At 47.1% G+C, this 24,550-nt stretch overlaps 1 protein-coding gene across 1 annotated transcript in view; it reads right to left on the reverse strand.

Moving 5' to 3' along the window:
• Positions 1-24,550, reverse strand: part of LOC144730381 (RING finger protein unkempt homolog) — a 36,457-nt gene that overhangs the window by 10,098 nt on the left and 1,809 nt on the right. The window contains exons 2-13 of the mRNA XM_078611170.1: positions 23,325-23,534; positions 19,446-19,622; positions 16,454-16,584; positions 12,534-12,669; positions 11,253-11,370; positions 9,591-9,675; positions 8,000-8,046; positions 6,806-7,054; positions 4,841-4,918; positions 3,949-4,096; positions 2,388-2,498; positions 732-884 (exon numbers count right to left, since the gene is read on the reverse strand). Coding sequence (XP_078467296.1) covers positions 732-884; positions 2,388-2,498; positions 3,949-4,096; positions 4,841-4,918; positions 6,806-7,054; positions 8,000-8,046; positions 9,591-9,675; positions 11,253-11,370; positions 12,534-12,669; positions 16,454-16,584; positions 19,446-19,622; positions 23,325-23,534 — 1,643 coding nt within the window. The remainder of the gene's footprint in view (positions 1-731; positions 885-2,387; positions 2,499-3,948; positions 4,097-4,840; positions 4,919-6,805; positions 7,055-7,999; positions 8,047-9,590; positions 9,676-11,252; positions 11,371-12,533; positions 12,670-16,453; positions 16,585-19,445; positions 19,623-23,324; positions 23,535-24,550) is intronic.

The following is a 24,550-nucleotide window of genomic DNA, read 5'->3' on the forward strand; positions in this document are numbered from 1 at the left end:
GGGGAAGGACAATGAATGAAACACAAAGCAGTTCTAAAGAAATACGTTTTCAATCTACATGATTTAAAAGTGCATAGCTCCAGTGGCTTCATAATATTGGAAGGAAGAGCATTCCAGCCGGCCGCGGAAGTGCATCTGAAAGTGCACAAAGCGGTGACCGTCTTTGATGGATGGCTAGCCAAAAAAGCTACTGCTGTGAGGATGACCGGAATTTGCATGATGGTTTATGTTCCTTGATGAGATCAGCAAGGTATTGTGGTTAATTTGTGACAAGCACTTTGTGTGCAATGAGTGCGACCTCATAATGTATTCGTTCGGCAACCGGAAGCCGATGCAGCTCGGTGAGCACTGGACAGACATGGTCGGATCCTGCAGTACCCATCACATGTTCCAAATGAATGTGATGTATGGAGAGGGAGCTTCGTGGTTAACGCGCTACGTTTAGAACCAAGCGACCAAAGTTCGAATCCTACTCAAGGTCAAAATCGGTGGCAACTAGCTGAGTTGCTTTTGGGCCTCCCCCAGGTCGACTTAGCCTCAGATGAGTACCTGGCATGGTGTTGCGAGTGACACATACTGAAGCCAGTGCTTGCGTAGTATAGATATTTCATCATTTATTTTTGCAAGCAACGAGATTCGGCAACCCGGAAAATCAAGAGCGAACCCTTCTCTTGGAGCGAAATCCGTGAGCGAGCGAGGGTGCGAGCGCTCAGCTGAACGCGCGCACTCACATGGATCACCGCCAATGACGTCCACGTGCAGATGCGAGTCGTGGATGGTGGGGAAGTGCTTGGGAGTGGTGGGCAGCGCGGGAAGGCCGGGCCGTGGCAGCTCTGGTCGCATCGCCAGCTGGGCTGTCGAGCGCTCGCCGTACAGCCTCTCCCCTGCGCAACGCGGCGACGGGGCAACATGGCGATGGGGCACAGCAATGGGCGGCACGAAATACGGCGATGGGTGACACGGCGAGACGCAGCGCAGCGTCAAGGAGGACCGTGCCATGGTTACGGTGGCCGTGGCTGCGACTGAGGCCGCATCAGTCGTGTGGTCACTCGACACATCCGTTATTTGACTACTGGAGCCCGTTCAACATCATTAACCCCTCTTGCATGGAAGACTGGTGAGATCAATTTACAAAGGGTTAGTTAGAGAATATTTTACAAGATAGTTGCTATATATAATAGTTAATATGGTCCTGAGAGATTAGTCTGTACGAGAGAAGTGGCACTGATGGTGTAAACCAGAATGCTGATGTGGTACTGACAGTTCGGTCTTTATTTACGATGCGGTCCAAAGTCATAGCATGGCTGTTGCTTATGATGCGAACGTTACGATGATGTCCTCGTCGAGAGTGGCCCTTTAATGATAGCGTAATCCTCAAGGCTATCACATGATCGGTCATTTTATGGCAATTGTTGTAAGAAATCGTCACCGGCAATGCATTTAACATGGGCAACTCTGGCTACTTGGTACAGCAGTGACAGACGGATGTAGTTCTGTCTGTCCAGAGTGCATTTGATGAACAATTGGGTCGACAGACTGCACTTTCAGGTGGTCATGTGACCTTTATCTGTGATCCAATTGGAAGTTAAGACAGGAGGAGGATTTCTCCACACCTCTGACTGTCGCCTGATGATGCTGGTTGTAATTACCGGCGAAACGTGACGGTACTCGAATTGTAAATGTTGTGGGTTTACTCTCCTACACACTGGTGTGCTGTACTAGTAACTAATTGGCATGCTTTGTTTACGTAACAAACCTTACTAATTAGCTATGTCGGGTGGTGGCGGGTTTAACGACACATTCATATTTATGCCATCTAACCCAAAAAACCTCTGTTATGGATGACTGGAAGTTGCCAAACCCAGTTGCTCACCAAGGTGGTGCAGCAATCACAACTGTCCAAATTTGGGCAAGCACAACTTTTACAATGGTGCGCCAACTATTGCCGGCGACGATTGATGGCAACGATAGCGCTCCAAAACTGTTCTCATGTGTCGGAGCCTTTACTGGGCGCCGTTGTGGTGAGATGTTAACTACCTCGCCTGGTATACAGGAAGTCGTGGGTTCAATCCCGACCCTGACGCTTGCTGTACATTTGGAGTTTGCGTGGCATTCTTTCCTTGGTTGTGTGGATTTCTTTCTCTGGATCCTCCAGTTTTTCCCACCACATTTAGAAACTTGCATTTAAGAGTATTTGGCTGATAGAAAAGTCCACGTGATAAGCCACTTTGTTGGGCTATCATTTGTAGCCAGGTCACTTCTGAGAAACATCTATATAGCTCAGTGGGCCTTGACCTCGTAAAATAAAAATAGTTTCTAGTTTTAGTTTAGTCAACGATGGGCGTGGCCACGTTGGGACGCCCTCGCCGATGGGTGTGGGCCCGTACCGACGGCACCGGGAGAGCCAGTGCAGCGCAGGAGGCCGCTGCCACCGCCCAAGTCTCGCTCCAGCGCCGTCACGGAGTAGTCGTGGAGGTCCAGGTCAGCCAGCGCCGAGCCTGCAGGAACATCGCGAGAGAGCAGACCTAGAGGGGCTTCTCTCGGGGCCACATCCTTACCTTCTACTCAGCACAATGGCGATGGTCGCATGAGTCAGCAGCATAGCGGTTGGGCTTTGCGATGTAGCAATTGGAGTTTTTTAACCACACGCCTTGCCGACAACATTCGGTATGCGAGTGTGTGCGTGTGCCGTGGGGAGCAGTAGTGTAGCAGTTAGCGCGCTGCATTATGAGCCTGGTGACCCGAGTTCGATTCCCGCTCACGGCCAATACCATTGACGATTATCTGAACAGGTCCTGGGCCTCCCCTAGGTCGACTCCGCCACTGGGGAGACAAAGGCGGCCGGGCGTGGTGCTTTCCATTCGCCCTATCGTGTATCGTTTCGGCCTTCATAGATCCTTGCTAAAAGTACTTGCCCCAACAGTCTGTTAAAAGCTATAGGGGGGATCTTTGTCTTTGACGTAGCCAAAGTGTTTCCTAAAATGTATTTTTAACCAAGCACAGGTTTATTTATGTTAAAACCTGCGCGGGTCGTCAAAGTTCGCATTAAATCTCACCTTAAAAGGGGCGCTGCCGTTACATTTGACCATTGCAAGTGAAGTGTCTGAACAGCGTGACATTAGACACCGTGGGATTAACAGCCGAGGAGTGTTTGAAGCAACTGCTTCTCTGCCACGAACGCCAATTAGGAAGTAAAAGGCCATGCGGGAGGGTGTGTGGCACAGATTGGCGCCAGCTATCATCGAGTGTGGTGGTCGTGTCACTGCAGTTCTCTGCGGTGAGTACGTCTTATAAAACAACGGCGCTATGCCTCTCTAAATAAAATTAACGGCAACCGCTTGCGCGTTCGGAGAGTCGGCGACGAACGGGACACCCACTCTGCCACTTGCAGCCGTCTCGGAAAGGGGAAAAGGGTTAAGGCCTGTGCAGCGCATGCTGGGCTGATGCAGCAACACCACGTCCGAGTCGCTGGGGTTGCCAAGGACTCCAAGTTCCAGATCGGCTCGCATACGCAGCCGGGCAATTAAGTGCGACCACAGCAACCGGGGCCTAAGATGAGCACCGAGCAAATCATCGCCAGACAGGGTGGCCGAGAGACAGGACGGGTGACGGAAGAGCAGCTAAAGGAGAAAACGCGTTCAAAGAACGTGCCCGCCATGGAAAACAGAGCGACGGGATAGGTTCACACGCAACCTCAGCGGGACGGATGGAAGCCCACGCTGGACCACGAGGGATGGCGATGGTGTAGGGAGGCCTTCCTCCAGCACTGGATAGACAATGGCTGAAGATGACGAGCATGATGAGGATGACGAGGAGTACTACGAGCGGGACTCGCACAAGCGTGTGCCCCTCGTGGGCACACGCCCCCGCTACGCGTGGTAGCGCTTGGCTCCCCCCGCTGCCGGTCTCCTCCGCCGCGAGGGTTCTTAATGGTAGCGAAGCACTCACCGATGACCGAGTCGACGGTGCTGGAGGGCGGGTAGAAGGGCATGGCCTTGGCATTCATGGTGGAAGCGTTGGTGGGCAGCGGGTTAACGGTCGCGAAGGGCAGGCTGCCCCCTGTCGGGCAGCCCACGGGCAGCGCCCGCAAGAGGCTCTGCGGCAGGATGGACGAGGCGCAGACGCAGAGGGGAGGCGGGTGCAGATGAGACCGGTGAGGAAACACAGGGAATGTGGAGGTGTGCAGCGGCTTGCGTACTCTACCACGAACCCGGTGACCCGAGTTTCATTCCTTCCCACAGCTGACATCATTGGCGAGTGATATACGGACCGATCGCGAGTTCCCCCTTCACCAACCTGCACTGACCAGCACGGTGAAGTTCGGTTAAACAATCCCCTCGACCCGACACGGTTTGAGCAGATCTTGTTATGTATCCATGTTGAGCTTCTTTCGCACCATACGTAACCCACCGTGCTAATCGGAGGTGCGGGGAAGGACAACAAACTAACACAGCTGTAGATTGAAAAACGGCTTTAAATATTTTTTGCAAGTAATATGCCCCCCTCCCCCCAAATATGGCCAGGCTAGATATCAGCCCACCACAATTTCAATGCCCCTGTGGCTTGACAAGCCGAAAAACACAACCAATTACACAATCTCAACCCTAGGCTGCAACCCTCAGATATTCTACACTGGTACGGCGGTCGGGTCTGGAAGACCTGTGCAAGCAATCACGGCCATTGAGAGACAACTCATGTGAGCTCTAAAATGTACGAGGATGCTAAACGTCTGGTGTGAGGCTCTGCAAGAGAGCCTGCGACACGCGCAACCAGGAGGCGTCAGCACCGTGCCAGGTCTCTCAGTCCAAAGAATGTCCAACGGGACAGCGATGCGACTCACGTGCGTGTTCTGGATGTCCTCCTGCTCCTGCAGGTTGCCACAGTAGGTGTGCTGCTCGTGCTGCTTCTGCAGCTTAGACTGCCGGATGTAAAGTAACACACGCAAACAAATATAAAGTTCCCCTGTATAGCCTTTAACAGAGTGTTCGGGCAAGTGCTGTTAAGCGAGCACCTATTATGCCGACAGTGGTGTCGCAGTGGGATAGCCCATTGCACTATGAATTTTGATTCTCGCTCACAGCCAACATCGGTCGCGAATATGTGAACAGGTCCTGGGCCTCCCCTAGGCCAACTCGGCCTTGAGCGAGTACCTGGTGCGGTGTGTGAATATCACAACTGGGGAGGCAAAGGCAGCCGGGCGTGGTGCTGACCACCCAGCCCGTGGGTGGTCGCTGCCACCGTGAGTCACAAAAGTAAGGCGTGTCGGCCTGAACAGGCAATACGAATAAATTACATTAATAAAGCGCCTTTCTACAAAAAAGGTATTCAGGGTACGGTGCGTCACCAAAACAAAAAATATAAATCACAGGCCATGGGTAGGAAAAACTAAGACGTATAGAAGCTAATGTAGAGAATCCAAAGCTGGAGAGAATAGACTTGTTCTTTGGGGCGGGGTTTAATCACCGTCATTCACTCTGAATCGTGAAAACGACTGGGCACGGTGCTCCACAGCCGGCAGGAGAGCAGAGAGCAGCCTCCCACCGTGACACAAGCACATGCGGATACGCAGCACAAAGATTCCCCGTATAGTCTGTTACTGCATGCGATTTATTATTCAAAAAGGTTTTTTTTGTTGTTGTTGGATTAGATCGCGTGAATGTAAATGTGTCGTTAAACTCGCCACCACCCGACACAGCCAATTCGTTAGGTTGGTCACGTGGACAAAACGCACCAATTAGTTACTACTTCAGCACACCGGTGTGTTAGAGAGTAAACACACAACATTTACAATTTGAGTACCGTGACGTTTCGCTGGCGATAATAACAACCAGCCTCATCAGGCGATAACCTGTTTTGGTCTTAAACAGAGGAGTAAAGGTGATGTCATTACTGTGAGTCTATCAGGTGCTGAACTGGTAACTAATTGGCAGCTTTTGTTCACGTGACAAACCTTAATAATTGGCTGCGGTCGAGTGGCGGCGGGTTTAAGAACACATTCATATTTACGTGATCCAACCCAAAAAAACACTTTGTTATGGATAATATTGGTCGCGAAATCCTACGTGTTAAACAGGTTTATTATTAAATCACTGCTCTTGTTAATCCAGCAGTGTCGCGGAGTCTAAAGCCTCGTTTTCACAAGATTCCTGCCACATATTCGCAGTAGATGCTAGCGATGTTGCTGATGTGTATAATCCCACAGAGTAAATTTAAGGTAATTTTTCGGCAGACACGAATATGGAGCACAAGCAACTTATGCTGCCTGCATCACGACACAGAGATAACGACCCAATTTAATCTGGGCCTCTCGTTGTGATAAAAAAAACAGTTATCAACTGCAGAGAATTCAAGATCTCAGCCCAGTCACAAATTACTGCACCAAAACACAACATATACAATTCAAACTTTATGATTTCAGTGACGTTCGTACATAAGGGACAGCCTATCACAGTGAGTAACTCTTGCAACGAAGACTCTGGGAGAGAAAAAAAAAATACGTGACCCACAAGCATCTAAATTCAACAATTCCACAATGGATTAATTTGCGATCACAGAGCTCTAGGCGAAAGGAGGGAATTTTAGTTCATACGCAGACTTTCACGACCAAATGTTGATTCATAATTAGTTTCCCTTGGGTCAGATGGTGTCGGTATGTCAATGTTTTAACTATAACCCTTCACTACCCGACAGAGCCAATCACATCAAATCGGATGTGTGAGGTAGGTCAGGAACTCGTGGGCGACGCCACTTTCCCATGGCAGAGGTGGACGGGAGGTGGGAGGTGGGGGGGCAAGGCGCCTCTCACCTGGTCCTCGCGCTCATAGCCCGGCGCTTTCTGGTAGCTGCAGGCCGCCGTCGGGGATAAAGACGCCACCAGCGGGCCAACCGTGACGGAGAGGGACGGCAACGGCGAGCGCAACGGGGGCGACGTCGCCGCGGGGGAGCCCGGGGGCTCCGCGGGGCCAAAGCCCCCGCCGCTGGACAGGCTCGGCGCGGGGGAGCCTCCGGAGCGCGACGGTGGAGAAGGCGAGGCGAGGCTCTGCCTGCTCGGGGCCTGTGGGGTGGGTAGAGGTGGCAAGCAGAAGGGAAGACGTTAATAAAGTATTGTAAAGTAATTAATGTGCTTTTTAAAATTTTTGTTTTTATTACACGCCAACGTGAGCCCGATACAAGGCGCCGGTCACCGAATTAAGGGGCGAGTGCTGGAGGGTTTGAAGAGATATTGCACGAGCAGCAGCTGCCCCGAGTTGGACGCAACAGGGTCCAGCGAGGGGGGAACACGGAGCTCACTGCCCTAACCCAGGTGGGGGAGCACGTGCGGGGACATGAACGTTCACATGGGAGGGGGAAAAGGGGTAAAGGGGAAGACAACTAACATACTGGGGGAATAAAAAAGGGATGGGGGGGAGCGGGAGAAGGGGTAATGTATGTATGTATGTTGAACTTCGTAACCGTACATAGTCAAACGAGCTAATCGGAGGTGCAAGGAAGGACAACAAACTAAACGCAAAAAGCAGTTATAAAAAAAATAGTTTTCAATCTAGATTTAAAAGTGCACAGCTCCCAGTGGCTTTCAGACGGCCGCAGAAGCGCATCTGAAAGCGCGCGACGCGGCGGCCATCTTTGCTTGATGGCTAGCCAAAAGCCGCTCGCGAGGATGGCGTGATAGTTTAAACTCCTTGACGTCATCAGCAAGGTATTGTGGTTCATTTGTGGCAAGCACTTTGTGTGTAATGAAGACTCAAACGCAATAGTAGATTATGTTTGAGTCGTAATTAAACTAGCATTAGTCATGAGCAATCCACTGCTGGGTGAAGGCCTCCCTGGGCCTCCACTGTCGTGCCACATGTCAAACACTCATTAATGGTATTGGGTAAAAATAAACTGGCATCTCAATGACCAAAATAATTAGTATATTATTATAACGCCAACCTAACCGTCACCACAAAATGAAAACCATTATGAATCACAACACGGATGTGTGCGGCTGGACACTCACTTGCGCACAGATCAGAGCAGGTTCGGTAGAGTCTGCCAAGTGGACTTCTGCACGGACAGAAAACACAAATTGCAACATCCTGTTTCAATTAAATCAAATTACTTTGCATTCCACGCCATCGACAACAAACCTCGGAGAAGCTCTCGAACAAGTTTGCCAAAGAACTAAATATTTTGACGGTACGCATAAACACTTGCAATGCCTGGAAACAGAAAACGTAAACGCTTGCAGAAGGAACCACCTTTCCATTGAACAAGCTGCCATTATCCAGGAATCCCGTCATTTGGAAAGGAGGATGTTGTGAGAGTAATATGCTGACAATTGTCTCTATTACGATGACCATTTTCTCTATACCTGTTGGAACCTGAACATGAAAATGTCATCACTGTTAACCGACTACTGGAATGAAACAGTGGACCGTCGCTCAACGCTATATTTTTAGACGACTTTCTATTCTGCGACCATCCTACTTTCACACAACTGAAAATATCAAAGGCGGTGTTGTGTGTGTGTGTGTTTCTCGATGCTTTTATCACATCGAGCCCCGACCAATTTTACTCGCCCGCGAGCAGCGGACAGCAAATCCCTCAACTCCACACACAAGATGACGGAGCCTTGCCTGCCGCCAGGCTTTTATTGGTCAGCCCCCAGCTTTACTCACGTCTATACTATTCAAGCCGCTCGTCCATCCAACAGTGGGCAACACCTACAGTCGCATCTCACACAGCTCTTCTCCCAATTCTCTTACTCGCTCGCTCGCTCTCTCTCTCTCTCTGCTCAAGCAAATGAATTATCAATCAAACTTCGCTCACACCGCTCCCATCACGTGGATTTCCCTCCCTGCCTGCGGCTGTCTGCACCGTTGACTCCCTCCTCCCATTGACTTCAAGACTAAAGACGCTGCCTCCCCTCGAAGCCTGGTGTCAATTGGCTTCCTGACTCCCCCCCACCCCCGCCATTTTCTGATCCTCAATCAATCAATCTTACATTTTTACGTGTCAATTAGGAATTAGCACATATTACAGCAGAACGGAAACGGTACAAGGGCATGGAACAGCAAGAATGAAAAAGCCCATCACGACCTCAGCGGCTAACACCGACTAAGCAAAATAGAGTTCAACCACGCGCAAAATTAAGTGCGACCGCACACAACAAATAAACAGCGGTAGAAATGTGTGTGCCAAATAAAATAAATAACAATTAGAGAAGCCATTTTTTTTTATGGGAAGGTGAGTCGGAACAGATTTGTCTTGCACAGATGGTAGAGCCGTTTCACCAGATCCACTCGATCAGAATTTCCACTTTGTACCTATCGCCGCAAATCCCTGTAGCAGGGAAATGCTCCTGCCGCTAAACAAACGCCGATTACTTCCAGGCATTCCGTGGGCTGAGCAAGTCAATGCACAACAGTGAAGAAAAATTGCCGTCTCACAGTCAACTTTACTCGGTGTCCAAAATGTAAGCGCTTCCGTTCAAGATGTAAAATAAACAATCTTGCACCAGTAGCAACGATTAAATTACGCCTGTTGTACCTTGGTAATGTAAACTCGCGGTCCGCGCATGCAACTCACGGTCTAGGTGTGAAACTCACGGTCTAGGTGTGCAAAGGCGCAGAAGGGGCCACGGGGACAGAAGGCGAGTTGCTGCATGTCGTTACATTTCGTCGACTTGTAAATCTGCAATTACAAAACATCACAGTTGTCGTTTCAGGAGAACTGCCGATATGCACACGAGACGAGAAAGAACCGGGGCCACAAACGCAATGAACCGCAGGAGGAGCCCTGCTTAAATACGTTCAAGAACAGTAAGCAAACCATTATCAAGACTCGACGAATTTTAAACAGATTATTGACGAACTTTAAACAAGATTATTGACTGTAAATAAGAGGGGCTGAACATTGGACACAGTCTATTTAGCCTGCTGGGTCGACTAGCGTGTGCCTAATGATGATGTAATCGCTGCCAGCGTGAGTCACTATCACTGATGATGATGACCATGATGATGTCATAGAGCAGTGCTTCTCAAAGTGGTTGTTCCCAGACCACCGGTGGTCACGTGACGCTCCTCCAGGTGGTCCCCGGTGGGTTGTGATGCAAACGCAGGTTGATCCGGAAACAATGACAACTTTATACCACTTGTTTCTGACATTAATTTATATTTTACTTTTGATATTTAATAAAAAAAGATCTAAATGCCACTGCCCCCCCTAATAATAACCCTTATAACTGCATAAAAAAATTATGTTCTGGTAATATTAATCATTTTATATGAGTGGTATTTAGAGAGATGAGTGAATACTTTGTGTCACCAGGGGTGTGCATGGCTGGGTGATTCGTGGACATGTTTTCATCGGGCCGAGTGATCCGTGGGCCACAAAAAAGTTGGAGAAACACCGATCTAGATTAATGATGATAATGATAATGAAAACGATGATGACGATGAACACAATGACGATTATTACGACGATGACAATGACGACGTTGACGACGATGACAATGACGACGTTGACGATGATGACAATGACGACGATGACAATGACGACGATGACAATGACGACGATGACAATGACGACGATGACAATGACGATGATGACAATGACGACGATAACAAAGGTGGTAATGGATGAAGCCAAAATACGAGGGTGGCTGTCGTCATCGCCGATAGCATCGTCACTGGGCATGGGAGTTGACCAGGGTGAAACTCTCAAGCTAGCTGGAAGTGATGAGATTGTGTGGGCTGACCAAGGGGGAATGGTTATCGACTTTGCAAGACCTGTGGGATCTAGTCGATAGAAAGGGGGCATCCAGAATTGTTTGAGATATCACTCGCTACTGGTGTTACCCTGAGCGCAGTGCTCTAACCACTGCACCAATGCTCCGACCGCAGCCTTCCGTACGCGGTAGCGAGGAGCAGCGAGTGGCGCGTGAGAGGCGGGATGTTAACTACCTCGCCTGGTATGCAAGAGGTCATGGGTTCGATCCCGAACCTGACGCCTGTATATTTGGAGATCGCACGCTCTCCCCGTGGACGTCTGGATTTTTTTCCAGGCCCTCCGGGTTTTCCCTCCACATTTAGAATCAACACGCGTTTAGAGTAGTTGGCTGCTAGAAAATTCCACACGATAAGCCATTTTGTGGAGCTATCATTTGTGGGCAGGTCGCTTCTGAAAAAGAGCTATATAGCTCAGTGGGCCTTGCCTGTTTAAAAAAAATAAAAAACAGTTTTTTAGTTTATTGGGGGTGTGCGTGTCACCTCGGGGTGGAACTGTTGCTCGGGGCGCGTGTGCGAGAATTGGCAATCGTCCCCGACCTCGCACTTGTCAGGCTCACACCAGTCCTCCCCCTGCTTCACGCTGGGGCACGGCACAGACCTGCGGCGGCAACAGCAATGGACCGAGTGACGCGGATGCCTGGCGGTTTTTGAGATTCCCGATCGGTGATAACAATTTACTGTCCCTTGTCAAAATCGGCTGCTGGATGAAGGAATCCTCACGGGTCAGCAGAGGCTGGTGAAGTCGAGGCCCAGGAGCGAGTTCAGCTGTCGCTTGGCCGTGGCCGGGAATCACACTCGCGTCGCCAGGTTCATAACACGGTGCGCTAACCACTGTGCCACCGTTCGCACCGAAATTAGCTCTCGAAAACACTCAAGTCTGTCGCGACTGATAGAGCGAGGAGGCTATCGGCACGATTCCACTCTCCCGCCATGAGCTCATGAGCAGCAAAGCAGCTGGTTCTGTGCCAGATATTTCGGGATATTTCGGGAACTACGCCATTCCACTACTTACAAGCCACCGATGTATATACACCTGCTTAAATAAATAATCAAACATTTCGAAAAACAAATTTACTGGAATTTTTCAAATGTTTTTCAATATTTCTGGTATGGTCTGTCCAACGCTTGCTTGAGTTGAGTAGTAAGTATGCATGTTCACGATGAGTCAGTGTGCTGCCCTCTGCCGCCCAACACATAGCCCCTCAGCCTACAACACCCGTTATCCATGGTGCTCACCCTTCCAGGAAATATCCAAGCTCAACTCTGCTTAGCTTCCAAGATCTGAGATTAAGTGCATTCTGGGTTACATGGTCAAAGGCCAAGCATCTCGTACATCATCCAATATTAACACCAGCCTTTATTTTACCAGATGAGAGCCCAATGAAACAGCAACCCTCTAGTTAACAGACTTGAAGCAGATAATATAAAAAGGTACGAGTAAGGTCGAAAAAAATCTACACGGAACAAAAATTATAAGCATGCAAAAAGTGCAATTGCATCTAGGCGAGGTACCGAGTCACCGTGTGCCGTGCAGGGACAGCTGCCACTGGGGGGAGGGTGCCCTTTCAAATGTGTCGAGATGACATGTGCCGTTATTAGTTGATCGCCTGTGCAACGCTGCGAGATGCCCGGTGCAAAGGGTCGCCCTATCATACAAACAGGCGATGATTCACAATTACGTATGTATTGTAACGGACTGACACTGGCACGCTTCACACTGGGGAGGCGTGTACATGCCCGTGCGCGTCTTCCCGCGCTCACCGGTACTTGTGCAGCCGCGGGCTGCGCCGGCGGTCGCGGCTCGAGTGGAAGTAGGGGCACGCGTAGCCCTGGCGGCACAGGCGCGGGGGCTTCTTGCACGGATCCGTCTTGTAGTTCGCCAGCACAAAGTTGGAGTCTGTCACGGTAAAATAACATTTATTTGTATTCTTGGTTCTTTCGGTAAAGTGACGAAGAAGGGAAATAATAAAAAGAAAACAATAAAATTCTCACGACGTTTCGTCGTTTTTTCACACCTGATGATGATTGCTTGTGTTGCAATCGAAACATTGTGAGAAGTTTATTGTTTTATTTTTATTATTTTATTATTTCTCTTCTACGTGACTTTATCAAAAGAACCAAGAATATGAATCCCTGCAGTCACGAAACCTTTAAATCGAAATTTTTAAGATTAATTTTACTTACTTCACCCTTTCCCATTCCGATGACGCACGTGTACGTCATCAGTTTTTTTGCGTTCCAATGACGTACTACGTGTACATCAATGGCACGGAATTGGAAAGTAAAAGGCCATGCGGAAGGGCATGTGGCACAGTCTGGCACCAGCTATCAGAGTGCGATCGTGTCGCTACGCTTCTCTGCGGTGAGTACAATGCCATTAGAATAGTGGTGCTACGCCTCCCGAAATAAAATTAAAACTAACCGCTTTCCCGTTCAAAGATTCAGCGGTGAATGGGAATCACCCTGCAACTTGCCGAGATCACGCAACAGTTTATAATTTGTCAAGGAGAGCCACACAGAGTCGTAAGACTAAATCAGGAGGTGCCTGCTACATTGGGTTTTTATATTAAGATGCTCTTCAGCCAATTAATGATTGTTTACAAGTGGGAGGAATCTGGAGCGCCCAGAGAAAACCCACACCTTGAACAAGGAGGGCAATACTCAATCCCCATACAGATGGAAAGAGATGTAAATTAATCCACTTGCTGTACTGCCGTCTCCTAGCATGCCAGGGTAAGGCATCTCGACGCCCACAAGGAGGGAGTTTTACAACATCTGAACAACCCACCAACCCTCGCTGCCTCCACAGTGCCAGATTACAGGCCATGCGTAGCAGTGGCGGTGCAAGATAATAATGTTACTTGTATCTATTATATTTTCTCAAGAGTAAAATTGTGAATGTACAAGGATTCTGCAATTCTTTCCAACATGTGGATGAATTTAATTGGCAGTATGCAAACAGATGGATATCTGTCAGGGTAAACATTCATTTGCATAATTTAAAAAAGTTATTTTTTATCTTGTTTACGTCTCCAAGTTTTGGACAACCATTGATAATTTTGGCCCATTTTCAATCGGACCAGTCTCTAATTACAACACAACTTCATACTAAAGGTTTGTTTATCTTGCATAACCGTTACGAGACTGACAGCGCCCACCCGGTTAGAGGCCGAAGGAGAGCGCCAACGTGTGTCGGAATGCGTTTCAGGATCCATGCATACGCACGTCAACTTCAAGGACAGTGCATATTATTATCCTTATCAGAGTTGCTTCTTTTTGTTTGCTTTATTGACTACTTGTGTTGTGGTCATTGCAAACATGATGCCTTGAATAAAGGTGTCAGTTTTGTACCAGTTAAAAGGGTAAAAACCTACCATTATATTTTGCCACTGGTAAAAGAGATCTCATAGTGTAAATGTTTACCCCGAACTCTCAATACTCTGATATTGCACTGTTTTTGAGTTGTACGCCTTCTGGTGTCATCTGGCCCTACACCAATGGGGACTAGGCTCTAAAGAAAGCCGTCTCGGGTGTGGGCCAATCAACTTCAAGGACAGTGCATATTATTATCCTTATCAGAGTTGCTTCTTTTTGTTTGCTTTAATGACTACTTGTGTTGTGGTCATTGCAAACATGATGCCTTGAATAAAGGTGTCAGTTTTGTACCAGTTAAAAGGGTAAAAACCTACCATTATATTTTGCCACTGGTAAAAGAGATCTCATAGTGTAAATGTTTACCCCGAACTCTCAATACTCTGATATTGCACTGTTTTTGAGTTGTACGCCTTCTGGTGTCATCTGGCCCTACACCAATGGGGACTAGGCTCTAAAGAAAGCCGTCTCGGGTGTGAGCCAATCAACTTCAAGGACAGTGCATATTATTATCCTTATCAGAGTTGCTTCTTTTTGTTTGCTTTATTGACTACTTGTGTTGTGGTCATTGCAAACATGATGCCTTGAATTAAGGTGTCAGTTTTGTACCAGTTAAAAGGGTAAAAACCTACCATTATATTTTGCCACTGGTAAAAGAGATCTCATAGTGTAAATGTTTACCCCGAACTCTCAATACTCTGATATTGCACTGTTTTTGAGTTGTACGCGTTCTGGTGTCATCTGGCCCTACACCAATGGGGACTAGGCTCTAAAGAAAGCCGTCTCGGGTGTGGGCCAATCAACTTCAAGGACAGTGCATATTATTATCCTTATCAGAGTTGCTTCGTTTTGTTTGCTTTATTGACTACTTGTGTTGTGGTCATTGCAAACATGATGCCTTGAATAAAGGTGTCAGTTTTGTACCAGTTAAAAGGGTAAAAACCTACCATTATATTTTGCCACTGGTAAAAGAGATCTCATAGTGTAAATGTTTACCCCGAACTCTCAATACTCTGATATTGCACTGTTTTTGAGTTGTACGCCTTCTGGTGTCATCTGGCCCTACACCAATGGGGACTAGGCTCTAAAGAAAGCTGTCTCGGGTGTGGGCCAATCAACTTCAAGGACAGTGCATATTATTATCCTTATCAGAGTTGCTTCTTTTTGTTTGCTTTATTGACTACTTGTGTTGTGGTCATTGCAAACATGATGCCTTGAATAAAGGTGTCAGTTTTGTACCAGTTAAAAGGGTAAAAACCTACCATTATATTTTGCCACTGGTAAAAGAGATCTCATAGTGTAAATGTTTACCCCGAACTCTCAATACTCTGATATTGCACTGTTTTTGAGTTGTACGCCTTCTGGTGTCATCTGGCCCTACACCAATGGGGACTAGGCTCTAAAGAAAGCCGTCTCGGGTGTGGGCCAATCAACTTCAAGGACAGTGCATATTATTATCCTTATCAGAGTTGCTTCTTTTTGTTTGCTTTATTGACTACTTGTGTTGTGGTCATTGCAAACATGATGCCTTGAATTAAGGTGTCAGTTTTGTACCAGTTAAAAGGGTAAAAACCTACCATTATATTTTGCCACTGGTAAAAGAGATCTCATAGTGTAAATGTTTACCCCGAACTCTCAATACTCTGATATTGCACTGTTTTTGAGTTGTACGCCTTCTGGTGTCATCTGGCCCTACACCAATGGGGACTAGGCTCTAAAGAAAGCCGTCTCGGGTGTGGGCCAATCAACTTCAAGGACAGTGCATATTATTATCCTTATCAGAGTTGCTTCGTTTTGTTTGCTTTATTGACTACTTGTGTTGTGGTCATTGCAAACATGATGCCTTGAATAAAGGTGTCAGTTTTGTACCAGTTAAAAGGGTAAAAACCTACCATTATATTTTGCCACTGGTAAAAGAGATCTCATAGTGTAAATGTTTACCCCGAACTCTCAATACTCTGATATTGCACTGTTTTTGAGTTGTACGCCTTCTGGTGTCATCTGGCCCTACACCAATGGGGACTAGGCTCTAAAGAAAGCCGTCTCGGGTGTGGGCCAATCAACTTCAAGGACAGTGCATATTATTATCCTTATCAGAGTTGCTTCTTTTTGTTTGCTTTATTGACTACTTGTGTTGTGGTCATTGCAAACATGATGCCTTGAATAAAGGTGTCAGTTTTGTACCAGTTAAAAGGGTAAAAACCTACCATTATATTTTGCCACTGGTAAAAGAGATCTCATAGTGCACGTTTACGGTTTTCATATTTCTAGAGAGAGACGAGAAGAGAGGGAGGGGTGCATGGTCTGACCCTGCCAGCGCTGGTCCTCCCCCAGGGCCCGCTCGATCATGGTCTGGCTGGCAGCCACCGACAGCAGCTCGGAGCCCACCTCCCCTCCGGCGGAATGGCCATTCTGCGCCGCCTCCTGGGCCTGCAGATCCCTGCACGCCCCAGCACACAACACCAGCAGGCCCATCGTCATCGCCGTCGTCGTCATCATCGTCGTCGTCGCCGTCATCGTCGCCGTCATCGTCGCCGTCATCATCATCATCACCATAGTCGTCATCACCATCATAGTCGTCATCACCATCATAGTCGTCATCACCATCATAGTCGTCATCTAAGGTTTATATAGAGCTGGATGAAGGCTTTCCCAAGCCTCCTTTGCCATCCCTCAGTCAGGCAATGCAAAAATGTCTCCACGAGACATCTCTGTCATCCATGCACTCCCAATATAAGGAGGACAAGGACCAATATAGGCAGGACATAATTAAATGACATTAATCATATTTAACTTACGACAAATACGGGAATTGTCATTTCTTCAGAGGTAAACCATTGGGTGAAGCTTTCATTTTGGTAGTGTAAACAAGATAGTTTTTTTATGATCAGTTGAGACCTACGCAGACCTATCACTATCACCAGCCATAACCTATAACATTGGGGAAAATATAAAATTGTATTTTAAAAGAGCAGTGCGCGAGAGAGTAGCTCGCTTGAGCACATCTGGACAGCGTGGCACCATGGCTAGAATGTTTGTTTCAGCAATGATGGCCCATCGGCGGGGTGTTGTCCGCACAGGTTCTGCTGAACAAAAGGCCTGTGCCGAGACAGAGCGAACACAGGAGACAAAAATCCCCCATATAGCCTTTAACAGACGCTGAATTAGCGAGCACCTATGAAGGCCGGCACGGCACACGAGGGGGTGGGTAGCCAACACCACGCCCATCTCCCCAGTAGCGGATGTTTACACACCGCACCAGGTGTGTCTCGCTTAATGAGAGAGATGCGTTCCCGTGAAATTTGCTCCGTTCGGGAAAACTCGTTAAACGATCACCGTTTTCCCATTGACTCATTTGTTAAAAGCCGAGTTGCGTTTCAGCCCCAAAAAATGTCCACTCTTGAATGCATTTTTTCCCATGAGAAATACAAATTCTAATTTAAAAATAGAGGAATAAAACATCAAATTTAACACCACACATTAAGAACCACAGTACTTATACCGTTTCAATACTTATACGGTTTATCCATATTCTCGTACAGGGAAATAGATTTTTCAGCTCCATACGGCGTACAACCGTTTCAATACGGGCAAACATATATATTTGTCTATTTGAGAATAGGTTTTCCCCTTTTTTCTGGCAACAAAACAGGTGTTAAGATAGTAATAGGTTTTTACCCTTTCAACTGGTACAAAACTGACACCTTTATACAAGGCATCATGTTTGCAATAACCACAACACAAGCAGTCAAAATGCAAACAAAAAGAAACAACTCTGATAATGATAGACACTGTCCTTGAAGTTGATTGGTCCACACCCGAGACAGCTTTTCTTAAGAGCCTAGTCTCCATTGGTGTTGTTTCTTTTTGTTTGCATTTTGACTGCTTGTGTTGTGGTTATTGCAAACATGATGCCTTGTATAAAGGTGTCAGTTTTGTACCAGTTGAAAGGGTAAAAACCTATTACTATATTTTGCCACTGGTAAATGAAGTCTCATAGGTGTTAAGATGTTAAAACACCAAACTGAAACCTTTTACAAGGAATCATGTCTGCATTAACCACAATGCTTGTGGTCAGAATGCAAACAAAAAACATACTCTTAGAGCAGTGGTTCTTAACCTGGGTTCGATCGAACCCCAGGGGTTCGGAGAGTCAGTCTCAGGGGTTCGGCGGAGGTTAAGACACACACCCGACTCATATGATTGTGCACCAGTAAAACATATATCTATGTTTTGAATTTGAAAAAATCATATTTTATTTTTACAATTAATAAAGGTTCGGTGAATGCGCATATGAAACTGGTGGGGTTCGGTACCTCCAAAAAGGTTAAGAACCACTGTCTTAGAGTATATACACTGCTCACCCCGAGCTCTCATTACTCTGATAGAGCGTTGTCTTTGAGCTGTACGCCTTTTGGCGTCCTCTGGTCTAACACCGTTTGAGACTAGGCTCAAAAGAAAGCCGTCTCTGGTGTGGACGAATCAGATTCAAAGACAATGCATATATTATCAGAGTATGTTTTTTGTTTGCATTTTGACCACTAGTATATGTGGTTAATGCAGACCTGATTCATTGTAAAAGGTTTCAGTTTGGTGTTTTAACATCTTAACACCTGTTTTGTTGCCAGAAAATAAGGGGAAAACCTATTCTCATATTTTGGTACTGGTAAAGGATGTCCCATGAGGTTTTTGTCTATTTGTTTGTGTTTATTCCTTGTGATGGGACTTTGTAGAAAGAACGTTGAGATATAGAAGGGCACGGGATGACCAATAAAGTCTATATAAGGTGGGCACTGATAAGGAGTTGATAGGTATGCTGTCCTCAGCACCTGCAATTAATTAGCGCCACCCCACTCCACCCCTCCCCCACGAACCATGAGTGCCACCACGAGGCCCCCCTCCTCAATACAACGAATAACACACGCGCACACGCAGCACAACTGGTAAACAGCTGTGGGCCGCGGTGCGCCCCCTGCCGCCACAGAAATGCATTCGATCGATCGGTCTCCGCTTGTTACGCGAACGTTCGCTCGTTTGGCAAACAAATTGGTCTCAATTCAAATTGCTCGTCATAGCGAATTCTCGGAGAAAGAACGCTCGTTAAGCAACACACGCCTGTACTCAATTGAGGCCGAGTCGACCTAGGGCAGGCCCAGCACCAGTTCAAATAACCACCATTATTATTGGTTGCGCTGCGGGAATCGAATTCTTGTCGCCGGGTTCTTCGCGCCCTAACCGCGACAACTACCGCTCCTCCCCCAAGCGAGTTGCGTTGCCATTCGACTCGCGCGTGCGCGGTACCGGATGTCATAGACGGCAGGGCGCAGGTCCTGTGGGCCGTGCGCGAAGGCGCAGTGCACCCCGTTCTTGACGCAGTGGCCGCGTGCGTCCGTCTCATGAATGCAGCTGCTCGTCTTGTAGTAGCGCAGGTGGTAGCGCCGCTCTGTGTCGCCCGTCGAGCGGTGCAGGTACTGGCACCTGTCGGGTTGCAAGGGGGAAGAGTCGTAGGTGGACGCTTGTCAAACAGCAGTGGTTCTTAACATTTTTTTGGCTACAGCAACCCCCTTGTTGAATTTTGTTTCAACCGTGTAGCCCCTTGCCTGACCCAACCAAGGTTCTGAGAAATAAACGTACGAATGAACATCAATATTTTAACCAATTGTCCATTTTGTGAGATATCCTAACTAGTGAGTAACTGTAAGCGAATTTAAACATTTCAACGGACGCTCTGCATGCATGACATAATTTGTTCCTGCTCGCTGCTTACTCTTGGAAACCACATTGTTTACGATCAATGAGTTTATAAAGGTCTTTAAAATCGTTATAGGTTACCATGTGGATTAAAATTTTAATCGTATGTTTTAATATTGGCAGATTCATACATGTTTATTCACCAATGACTCTCACGTATGATATAATTTCACATATTTATGAATCACCTCTCATACCCCTGGTTGAGAACATCTGGTGTAGAGCACGGGTGGGAAACCATTGCCTTACTGAGGGATGAATACGACTCAAACGGCTTTGGTGAGCCACTCTACATTCACGAAGACACAGATCTCCCGTATAGCCTTTAACAGACTGTTAGGGCAATTAGCGAGCACTTATGAAAGCCGGCACCTTTGTCTCCCTAGTGGTGAAGTTTACACATTGCACCAGGTACTCATTTGAGGGGAAGTCGACCTCCGGGAGGCTCACAGTTCAGATAACCGTCACAGGTGTTGGCCGTGAGCGGGAATCGAACTCGTGTTGCCGGATTCGTAGTGCAGCGCGCTCACCGCGACACTACCGCTCCCACATATACGCACACACAACCCTTAAAGTTGAACAGTCATAACGTCAAAAAATTACACGCATGATCACAGAGAAGATCCATATCTTAAAGAGAGGGTCCTTGCCTTTTCATACATGTCAACCCCAAAGCGTTCAAGTCAGTGAGACCCCCACCCCCCTACTGAAAAACTTTGGGGGGAAACTCAAGAATTTGAAGTCACAGGAACATTTTAACTGTCATGTAAACAAGGGCATGTCTACTTGTTGAGAAAAGAAATACACAGTACTACCAGGTAAACAATACTCCCCTCTGGCACCCTGATTTACTGCGGTTAAGATACTAAGTGTTGGATAACTTTTGTTTGCAGGTTGTTTCGAAGTGATCGGCCTCATGTGGCCGTGGTACCTATGAAACGTCCGACCTGCGGGCCATAGATTTCCCATCCCTAATGTAGACTAAGGGTTTAAAATAAAGAAATCTATAAAGCAACTGCCTTCCAAATCCTTTTATTATCGGGGGTTGGTATAGCTTCGAATGTAAAGTCCAATGGCATGTGCCTTTCTTTGCTTGTGGAAACAAACAGGAATGCCCAGAGATAAAAGCCACACAAACGAGGGGAGAACGCAAACTCTGCTAATCGACGATGGGGCAAGTTTAACAACGCACACGCGTGTGCACACACGTGCAACGAGCAGCGGCATTTCAGGACCTTCCCAAGTAAAGACGTGAAGCACATCGTTGCACAGCCAGGATTGAGCGCTAAGCTGCTAATGCTGCAGAAGTCTTCATAAACAGCAGAGGCAAACAGTTCAGACCATTTCCTAGTGGAAGCAAAAGACCCTGCAGCAACCCGTTACGAGAGCGGAGAATGAGCCGTAGGATTTGGTGCCAAATCAACGAGAGGATTTCTATTTGCGAGGGAATGGCTTACAAGTAGATGTGTGGGCTGGGCATCTGTGAAAACAAACCTTGCTTGGCCAAACAGAAACCACAAGGCGAAGAATATTCTACGTGCATGGTTTGGGACTGATGTTCCACGGCTGGTTTGGCAGATAATTGTTTTAAGAGTTAGCAGGTCTTACATTCGGTAATTAATACACATCAAGTCAAATTCAAGGTGTCTTAATGTAACACAAACATAAAAGTTACTCTTTGCAGCATAAAATAGTTGCCCGAGGGGTATGCATACCCCCGGTTGGCCGATGCCGTTTCTAGTCACATACTTGAGTACCCTATTGTATATGTAAGAAAATAGAAAAGCAGACAATAAAATAACAGAAATCCTCACACAACCCACCAGGCCCACTGCCTTCTTGGCACACAATCTCAGCAGCATTGTTGCAATACTTGCAAACTCTAGACCGGTTGAACATGCAGTGCAATAATCAGCATTACAGGCAGTCATCAACTTATGCACACTCGACTTGCGAACACCCGCACTTCCAAACCAGCTTCCATAAAATGTTTTTCTTTACCATTGAGAGAAAAAAAAAGCAAACTCGGACTTGCAAACTGAACCACGGAACTATTTTGTTCCGCGATTCTCCATGAGATGTAAGGAGTCGGCCTCGTGCTGGGAGTGAGCGGTCGTGTGTATGGGCATTGAAATACAGTCCATTATCGTGTTCCGACCGTTCGACTTACAAACGGGTCTCAGGAACAAATTATGGTCGTAAGTCTCCCAGCAATTCAGATTATTTTGTGTTATGTATTATATCATTTGGTGTCCAACCAGGACCCATATCTTAAAGAGGGTTCCCTAGCCTGTTCATAAATGTCAACCTCAACAGTGTCCAAATCAGCGAGATCCTCACCGAAAAAGGCAACTGTCACGTAGAGAAGGGCGAGTGCACTTATTTGGAAAAGAGGGGAAGTGGGGGGTGCGGTTACAAAGTGAGTAATGTGTAGCAGCAATACGGAGGCAAATGTTGAGCACTTAGTGAACACCCTGTCCCAATCGTAAAACAATATATAATAATCTTAGAAAGTTGCAAGTAGTTTCCCGTTATTTTCACAAGAATTCTGCGAGCGAAGACAAAACGTTTAGACACGACACTTGCACATTAGACCTGAACTTGTTGGCATCTTCTGCAGGTACACGGCAATCAATAAGAGCCGAGTGAATGGTTTACAGATAAACAACAAATAACATCATAATCCATTGAACAGCCGTGAGACACTCAAAATATAAAAACTACCACGAGTCTCAAGGGCAGTGCTTGGACAATACTTGAGACTTAAAATGTGTGCCCGTTACATCTGTATGTATGTAGAACTTCTTTTGCACCATACGTATCCAACTGCGCTAATCGGATGTGCGGGGGAAGAACCACAACTAAAACACAAAAAGCAATTCACTATAATTAATTATCCATTAATCCATCAAAAGCACGAGTTGAGATGCATGTAGATAATGCGGTGCCGCTTTGTTCTCAGTGTACGGACTGGATGTTCCACGCAAAGAACGCGTCATTAGATCCACTCTCTTGGGCATGCTTGGACCCCGATCCAGATTGGGACGTCTAGTTAGGCCAGCGTATCACGGCCTGGCAAAGGCTCGGCATGGAAAAGAGCCAGTGAAAAACCACCCGTGACGTGCCGGCTTGCACGTGCCAGCGGAGAACGGGGCACAAGACGTGGAGAACCGCGTCAAGGGGAGGTATTATGTTGAATTTCTTTCACACCATACATAGCTAATGCGAGGTGTGGGGAAGGACAACTGAACACAAAAAGCAATCCGAAAGAAACGAGTTTGTCAATCTCGATGATTTAAAAGTTCATAGCTCCAGTGGCTTCCTAATATCCGTCGGAAGTGTTCCAGACGACCGCAGAAGCGCATCTGAAAGTGCCGAGCAACTCGGTGACCGTGTTTGGGGTGATACAGAGGGACGCCAGTGACTCACTCATCGCCGTCCAGGCAGACCCCCGTGGTCTCGTCGTACTTGCTGCAGTAAACGTCGGGGCTGTAGTTGAAGGTGCCGTCGCGCCGGCGAATTGGCCGGCGCCGCCGCTGGTTCAGGAAGTGCCAGTGGAAGCAGGTGTAGGGCCGGTGCTGCGTGCACTTGTGCTGCAGGAAGAGCGAGCACTGCTCCGTGCGGAACTCCTTCAGGTACCTGGGCGGAGAGGGGGTCCCCAGGGTGGTGGACGGTCGTCAGTGACGGCACAAAAAACCACACCGTTAGAAAATTTGCGTGTTCTGCACATAATTTGGATAAAATGTTATATCTGAAGATTTTTAATATATGAGTTGGACTGTCATGCTAAGGACATTACTCTCACTGGTGGGGCAGATGAGAAAGCGCGACACCATATACTTGCATACAACTCACAGCCACAACTTGCTATGAATATATTGTTCTACTGTATCATTTTTTTTACATTTAATGATGTGATGGCACTTTTTGTGGCAGATCTGTGCCAAAAAGGCACATGTTAACCAATAATAAGAAAAAATTGGCTTGACTTTATGTACCGTGTAAGACCAACCATCCAAAGTCGTGTGAAAAGGATCTCAGAGGTAGCTGTGTAATCTCCTTCTGCGGGCTGTTTTATAATACGGGTTGACCTTTCAAGAGGTCAAATTAGACACGTTGTCTCAATCTTGATTTGAAGCTTTCGTGACTGCAGGAATCCAAACTGTTTGGTTCTTATTGTAAAGTCACGTAGTTATTTTATTTTATTTGATACCTACGTCACTTTACTGAAAGAACCAAATATTACACTTTTTCTCGTGACACAGATTGAAGATAAATTAAAATAAAGGCAAACATATTTAATTACAAAAACATTAAATGCTAACAAAAGTGAAAACATGATAGTGAAACAATAAGTTTGAACCCCTTGTCAGTCCACTGCTAAATTACGGCCTGCTGTCAGTCGAGATGTCGCTTGACCATACTTCACCACGCTGGTCAAAGTAGTATGGTGAAGGCAAGATGACATGGGCGCATAGAAATACCTTACAACAGTGCCCTCCTGAAGCCCACCGCGTATCCCCACACTAGACGGTCTCCCATCCACGCACTATCCAGGCTCAAGCCTGCTTAGCTTCACGAGACCGGGCGCATTGCTGGCGATTTTGACATAACCTCGTAGTACCTACCAATATACTGACATGAACTTAGCAGGC

The sequence above is a fragment of the Lampetra planeri genome, chromosome 35 (genome assembly GCF_965212315.1).
Source record: "Lampetra planeri chromosome 35, kcLamPlan1.2.h2, whole genome shotgun sequence".
NCBI classification, from domain to species: domain Eukaryota; kingdom Metazoa; phylum Chordata; class Hyperoartia; order Petromyzontiformes; family Petromyzontidae; genus Lampetra; species Lampetra planeri.